Source organism: Carica papaya, chromosome 8 (assembly GCF_054855325.1).
Source record: "Carica papaya isolate Zhongbai chromosome 8, ASM5485532v1, whole genome shotgun sequence".
NCBI classification, from domain to species: Eukaryota; Viridiplantae; Streptophyta; class Magnoliopsida; order Brassicales; family Caricaceae; genus Carica; species Carica papaya.
In genome coordinates, this window is record NC_142316.1 from 4,140,135 (window position 1) to 4,147,774 (window position 7,640).

The 7,640-nt window shown below is 29.2% G+C and overlaps 1 protein-coding gene across 1 annotated transcript; it reads right to left on the bottom strand.

Moving 5' to 3' along the window:
- Positions 1-5,057: 5,057 nt before the first annotated feature.
- Positions 5,058-7,439, bottom strand: LOC110825884 (polygalacturonase-like). Its single transcript, XM_088209761.1, has 4 exons — positions 7,434-7,439; positions 6,313-6,632; positions 5,530-6,046; positions 5,058-5,351 (listed from the first exon to the last, which is right to left on the bottom strand). Exons 1-4 carry the CDS (start codon positions 7,437-7,439, stop codon positions 5,178-5,180), a joined length of 1,017 nt encoding a protein of 338 aa, XP_088065887.1. The 3' UTR covers positions 5,058-5,177.
- Positions 7,440-7,640: the final 201 nt, after the last annotated feature.

Genomic DNA, 7,640 nt, shown 5'->3' on the forward strand with positions numbered 1-7,640 from the left:
AAGAACAAAATTTTTGACGATTTTAGATATCTATGGAATATAAGAGTAGGTAATTTCATGTTAAACTTACTAAAACAAAATATTACAGCTGAACATTTACGTATAAAGGAAAATAACTGCTTATAGTTCCAACAGTAAACATTGGCCTAGATTATGTATTTAAATTTAGGAGTTAATAAAAATTCTAAAATGACAAAGAAAAAAGTTTATGCTAACATATATGTCATCATTATCATTTTCCATGTTGTAATGATGTAATCATCTTCATCATCATTAAAATCAATGTTTGGCAATAATTTTAAGGCAATTAAGCAAAATTCACTTTCTTTTACCAAAATGAAGATCTTTCTGTAAAATAATATCACTCAGAACTTTCTAAATATCTCTCACAAGCGCATAAGAAATTATTCATCTATATGAATTCATATATGTAGATATGTTAATCGCTACATGAAAATTCAAAAACCTCTTTCAAATGCATAGAGATATAAGTTTATAGAATAGAGAAACATAATATCAAAATCAACAAAAACTTAATGCATTCTCAAGAGTACCTGATTATAATCTCCGTTGTTACTAAATTCCACATCATCCTCATGTCCACCATCTTCATCTTCATCCTCATCTTCATCCTCATCTTCATCTTCTTTCTTTTCCGTCTCATCTTTATCCTCTTAGCTCTAGAGGACAATATGTGAAAAATAATAATAATGAATTCAATGAAGTGTCGAGTATCATTGTTCTATAGAAAATGATGAAGTATGAAATATATCTAAAAAATACATTACACAGCAAATGATATAACTTAATGATGAAAGGAATAGAGCATACAAATAAGCCCTTTCATATCTTAGAAAAGTAGTCTCAATATCTTAATGTTTAAAATGGAGTTACAAGCTACAAATTTTACCTCATACTTCTCTTAAAGCTTCTCAAAAAGGTCTAATTTCTGCAGTTATGAAGCTTCTTAAAAAGGTCTAATTTTTGCAGCTCTGTAGAAAATATGAATAACTTTTAAAAAATTTATGTTGCATCTCTCAAAAAACTTATAAGAATAGGCTTCTGCACTAAATTATATAAGTTCTTTGATTTTTATTTTTAGAATTCTGTACAATAAATTGAGACTCTTAGTAGTCTCAACGATCTTTATTTTATAAAGTATTGTATATTTCAATCACATTTTTTATTTAGTTCAATATTAGTTATATATAAAAGTTCATCTAAATATAGACCCTTATAAACGAATCCTATATTTACACACCCAAAAGGAAAAGTAAAAAGAAATTAATTATTTATAACTAACATATATAATATAAGTTATAAAATGAAGATGAATTAAGTAAATTTTAATACTAGAAAGTTATTTAAATTAAAGAAACAAACAACGATAATTAATAATGGGGTTTTAGCGTCCAGTTTTACCCTCTCGAAGCTATACCAAGGAAAGGTTCTCCCACATCCTCAAGTAATTCTTTCAATTAGGTCTAAACAACCGCAAAAATAAGTATTTATGTCTATACAAATGAATCGCTAGAAAAAATTATTAACCTATACCAATAGTTTCCCTTTATACAAGTTAGATCTATACCAATAGTTTATCTGTTGCTAAAGATATTTTTCCGTGTTAGTATAATCCTTCTCTTTATACCTTGTGTCAACTAAAAAATTTGAATATTATATACATATCATTAATTAAATTATAGATATAATTGCTTATGGATTAAAATTAACTATTAATATAAAATGACAATATAACTAAAAGTACATAAATCTTATAAAATTTTCATATTCAATCACACTAGTCCTAAATTAGATTTAAAATATCACATATTTTTTTTACTAAAAACTAAGAGAATCATGCCTGTATCAAATGTATGTATCTTTTACTAAAAGTACATATAATTTTTTAACTAAAAATAAATAAATTTTTGAAAGACCTCCGTATATTTTTTCATGAATTCCTCTCTCTATTAACTCCTTAATTTAAATAAATCGGTTCATTTTAACAAGTTGTAGATCAAGATATGCAAAAAAAAAAAAACATTGAATGAGGCAAAAGAGTTTTCAACTATATTTTTTTCTTTATTAGTGTGCACAAAAATCACCAATTTTAATTTTTGCAACCCAATTTTTAATTGAATTTGCTATGTTATTTGACTTTCAATGAATGGGATCATTTGAGACGAAATGACGCTCCCTACGTTAGGACTATAATTTTCAGTGTCTCATTGATTGGTAATCTATGTTTGATTAGACTTCACAATGCCAATATTTCTAGCAAAAATACATATAAAAATACCTAGTTTATGTCTAAGAACACCTCCAATTCTCACTAACCCAAGTTAGCACGCAATGAGGCTTTCACATTGAATTTTACCATGACACTTAGAGGCGGTGACTAGGTGGTGGGTTTATTAACCCTTACCTTCATTCTCTGAGGCTAAACTTTTGCAATTGATAGCATCATTTGGTTCAAGTTGTACTTCGCATACTTTTCTTATAAAATCTTTATTCAGTATACTAGTTTGATGAGGATTAAATCATATATTTCCTCAATTGATAGCTTTTTCTCCTTTGGCGCTTTCTCATTTCTCACTAGCCACAAACATGATCATTTGAATCAAAGCTATTAAATGTTTTTTGGGCGAGGAAGGCCTTCTATGGACAGGTAAAGAAAATAGAGTAGTAATATTTAGTAGGCATACCCATGAAATATTAATCACAAAAGGCAAGGACATTCAACGAACTAACTTTTTCTACAATGCAAAAGTTGTCGATGGTACTTGAAAAAGAAAGAAAAATAAAAGGGAAAATAATGGAAAGAAGAATGAGAGCCCATTCTTTTCATTGTTTAATTAGGCCCAAGTCTTTTAAATTGGACTTAGTACAATCCCAGGCTTCCTCATTCGAAGACCCACCTTTCCTACGCTCAAACGACACTGTTTTAGTTCCTTCTGCCTAACCAAGAAATGCCACTGTATTGTGGGGGAAGAGGAGGAGCAGAGGCATTTTTGCTTGACTGAAAATGGGAAGAAGACAAAGGCAGAGGAGAGAGAGAGTCGTGCCCGTTCTAATGTGCATCGAAGGTCAAGAAAAAGAGGACGGCGAGAAGAAGCAGGTCGGAGTAAAGAGAAAAAGAAGCAAAGAAACACATTCTGACAGAAAGTGGAAGTGATTCGGCCAAGAAAAAGGAGTTGGGAGAATGTTCTTGCTAGTAAAAGAAAAAAAAATGAAGAAGGAAACTGAAAGAGGGGCAAGAAAGAGAGAACACTAAGAAGAAGACAGTCTCGTTGGAAGAAACCAATTCCAATCTGGACCCTTTATGTAATTGCTGACATCCTAGCTATACTTTTCTTTATTAAATATATGATGTAATTTATGATGCATAGGGGAAATTTGTGCGAGAATTGAAAATCATCAGTCTGTTTGTTTGTCGTGGAATACACGTATGTTAAGATGGAAATGAAGTAAGAGATTTATAATGCTTGAACAAAGCCTTTGCTTTGTGAGTTGATGCTAAAACATTTTCCCATGTGAGTTGATGTGGATCTTTAAGTTTAGAATTGAATGTCATGATGGGATGAGAATTCTTTGGCTCGTTGTCAATTTGCAATCTTGTCATTTTGCAATATGCTCTTACTTAGTATATTTATGCTTGAAGTGAATTTTTGGGTTTTGAATTTTGAATCACTTTGATTTTTCACGTCGACTTTGCACTAGAGTCTGTTCCTCTTTACTTTGATTTGTTTCCTTTAATGGGCAATACTCTTTTCATATGCGAAATTTTGTAAATGGATTTAAGATTCCGAGTACCTTAAATAGAAAAATTAATATTAGGAAATTATTTTAATTAGAAACAAACTATGGTAATCAACAATGGGTTTTTAGTGTCCAATTTTAGGCAAGATATATATGCAAAATGCAAAACATTCAATTTAATAGAAGCATTTCGCCTACATTACTGACCACTCAAAAAGCATTTTGCTTTTACTAAATAGAAAAAACCAATTATTTATCCGTTGGTACAGTTCTCTCAAAGTTATATCTACGGAAGGTTCTTCAGTATCCTTAAGTAATTTCTTTAAACAGCTCCGAACAGCCGCCAAAATAAATATTTATGTCTATACAAATGAAAAATGTCCATTGATAAAAGTTATTTTCCTTGTATATATTAGATTTATACCAATAGTTTATCCGTTAGTAAAGCTATTTTTTCATATTAATATAAATCTTCTCTTTATACCTTGTGCCAACTAAAAAAAATTGAACACTATAGATATATTATTAATTAAATTATAAATATGATTGTTTAAGCATTAAAATTAACTATAAATATAAAATTAAAAATATGTAAATTTTAAAAAAAATTTGTGCTCATTCACAATATTCTTAAGTTAGATGTAAAATATCAAATACATTTTTTTACTAAAAAATAAGAGAATTATGCAATTCAAAATATCAAATATATGTATCTTTTACTAAAAATACATAAATTTTTATAAGATCTCCATATATTTTTTCAAGAATTTCCCCCTCCATAAACTCTTTGGTTTAGGTAAATTGGTTCATTTTGCCAAGTTGTAGCTCAAAACATGCAAAAAAAAATCACTCAATGAGGCAAAGAAATTTATAAGATATTTTGAATTTGAATGCTTCGTACATACTTTAGATTGAGCTTTAAAGAAATAAAATTAAGTATTGCCATCCATTGAATTTTTTAACCGTGTTATTGTTCTTGATGATTGATGTATCCAAGAGAATATAAATACATTCTAATTTCAACTCTAATGAACTTGTTTTGAGTAACTTGCAGACCTTTGTATATTTAATGTATCCACTTTAAAGAAATAAAATTAAGTATTACCATCCATTGAATTTTTTAATCATGTTACTGTTCTTGATGATTGATGTATCCAAGAGAACATAAGTACATTCTAATTTTAACTATAATGAACTTATTTTGAGTAACTTGCAGACCTTTATATATTTAATGTATCCAAAGGAACATAATACATTCTAATTTCAACTCATTTTTTTCTGTTTTAAACTCATTTATACATAGAGAGATCCAATAAACCACTAGCACAAACACATAATAAGTACCAAAACTTCACTCTGAAATACATCTTAATTCAGAATGCACTTACGTAATCATCACTAACTTATTTTTAAAATAATTATAGAGAGGACCACGTTAAAGTGGAAACTTCATCATAACTTTTACACGCAAGAGGATTGAGTTTGCCAAATAGTTTGGGCTTCATATTAGAACACGCAAATATAGCAGGACCTTCCTTTCCATTGTATAGGAGGTCAATGTCACTAATCTTAATATTCTCGCATGGCAGGCACTGTTGCAAGCAAAGTTAGCCACCACCTTAGTTGTAGAGGTACAACGAATATTCTTGAAAACAGCATCAGTAATCTTAACAAGTGAGGGACTCTTCAAAAAGAATACAAAAAATATATATAAGAAATGTGATCATAGTTTTAGTTTAAATCAAACAAATTATGTATGGTTGTATGTACCTGCAATTTACAGAAATTATGTGGGCAATATTGCTGATCAATAAATATTGGACTACTAACGTTTTCCATCATAATATTCTCAAAGTGCAACTTTGACACATTTAATTTTATTAGAGTAGAGGGCCAAGTCTTAATTCTCACACCATTCATGGTGTTCCTGAGAGTGCAATTCACAACTGAGATCCCTTTCACAAGCTCTTCATTATTATACTTGCCAAGACTTCTTAGGCTTATTCCATGACCAGGTCCACACACAACCTTCGTAATGTTCAAGTTTTTAGTGTCGTCTACGATGGAGATGCAGTCATTGCCGGTTGAGATTATGGAGTTAGTGATGACGATCCCATTTGATCGACCTAAATGGATGTCAATTGTATTAGGACTTTCATCTGGTGCCATAATGTTAACATGGTGGAAAGTAATATTTTTGCAGCCTAAGACATTGATGTGGAAGTTTTTGCTATTTAGGGAAGTTATATAGTGGACCACCGCATTGGTAAGCATGTTGAACCTCAAACTCTATTTGTATTTCATAACAAAAGAAATGAATTAAAATCTTTAACCAACATTAATAAACATCATAGCTAGAGGTTAAAATCATATATGTCTTAAGTTAGATACAAGAATTTATATTTGTTTCCAAGAAGGATTTGATATTAACTCGCTGTTATATTCAAATAAAAACATATTATCATTTATTTAGCAATCTATAATTTAAGAGACCTAATTATTCTCATGTAAAAAATTATCAAAATATTTAAAACCGTTAAAGATAGGAATCACGAGCTTAAAATAGGAGATTTTTTGCATTTTGTGCTCTTGTGACAATCATTTATGGCCCAAGCAATAGCACCTTGGCCATCAAAAACTCCCCCACCAAGCAAGGTAAAGTGGTCAATGTATTGGAAGGTAACCCAACTATCAATACCTTTGAATTCTTTAATGTCTTGAGAGGCTAATAAGTTTCCCCGAACTTCAACTACAATAAGAGCCTTACAAGGACCTTCTAAAGTAATATTGCCTAAATAATATTCTCCTTTGGGGATCAAAACTTTACTAGGTTTGAGGGAAATGCACGCAGCATTAAATGCCTTCAAGAAAACCTACAAAAATCCAAAAAGTGAAAAGTTAACAAAAGAGTATGTTGAGATGATATCTTGCTAAATGTTTTAAAATCGAGATTTGGTTTAACTGCTACATGTCTCATAAAATATTATATAATTAAAACTTGATGCACAAAATTTAATGGCCTTTTGCGTATTGTACCTAGTTAATATCAGTCTTTTCATTAGGCTTAGCACCGTAAAAAGTCACATCATGTACTCGATTTCGTTGAGCTCTACCATTAAATGTTAGCAATAATAGGAAGAATACAAGAGCAAGTTGCTGGAGTTTTTTTTGCCATTTATTTAAAAGTATTAATTTAGATGAAATAAGCACATTGATTCTCTCTTCCTTATATAAAAGAAGCAATTGGCCTATATTTACTTACAACAATACATTTAGGAAAAAATTGTTTCTACTAATTTTTTTTTTTTAACCAATTTCACTTTGTTTGCTAATTTTAGTTAGACCTAGGTATATTTAATAATTTTTAGTGCATTAATGAAGTAAGTTAATTAGTTAAACTTGCAAAAATCTAATTTTATATTTTTATATGGATAATGGCTCAATATCAATAGTTTATTAGAGGAGTTAGCGACAATAATAACTTTCATTTGCAAATAACATTTATGAATTAGTCTTAATATACTCATGCACATATCATTAGTAAATAATGGTAATTTGCAAATCATTTTCAATTCTAAAAAAAGCATTGTACCGATAATCCAATTGAAAAAATATATACATATATTTCACATACACAAATACCTCTCTGCATATGCACAAACACATATATATACCTCCATGCATCTAAGACTGAGAGTATATAGAATGATTAATATAATAGGTTATGAAGAGGAAATTTTGAAATGTAATCTTTTCAATTATTCTTTCGAATAAAAAAATATTATGTCTCATTTTTTGTACAAATAATTGCAATTTTAATATTGTATTTTTATTATATTAGTAAGAATTAGTAATCTGAAAATTTTAAAATTCTAGTTCTT

Coding starts and splice junctions, on each gene's coding strand:
- LOC110825884 (XM_088209761.1), bottom strand. Junction 6,047..6,312: donor AAATCTCCTATTTTAAGCTC/GTGATTCCTATC, acceptor ATACAAATAGAG/TTTGAGGTTCAACATGCTTA. Junction 5,352..5,529: donor ATAATTTCTGTAAATTGCAG/GTACATACAACC, acceptor TGCTTGCAACAG/TGCCTGCCATGCGAGAATAT.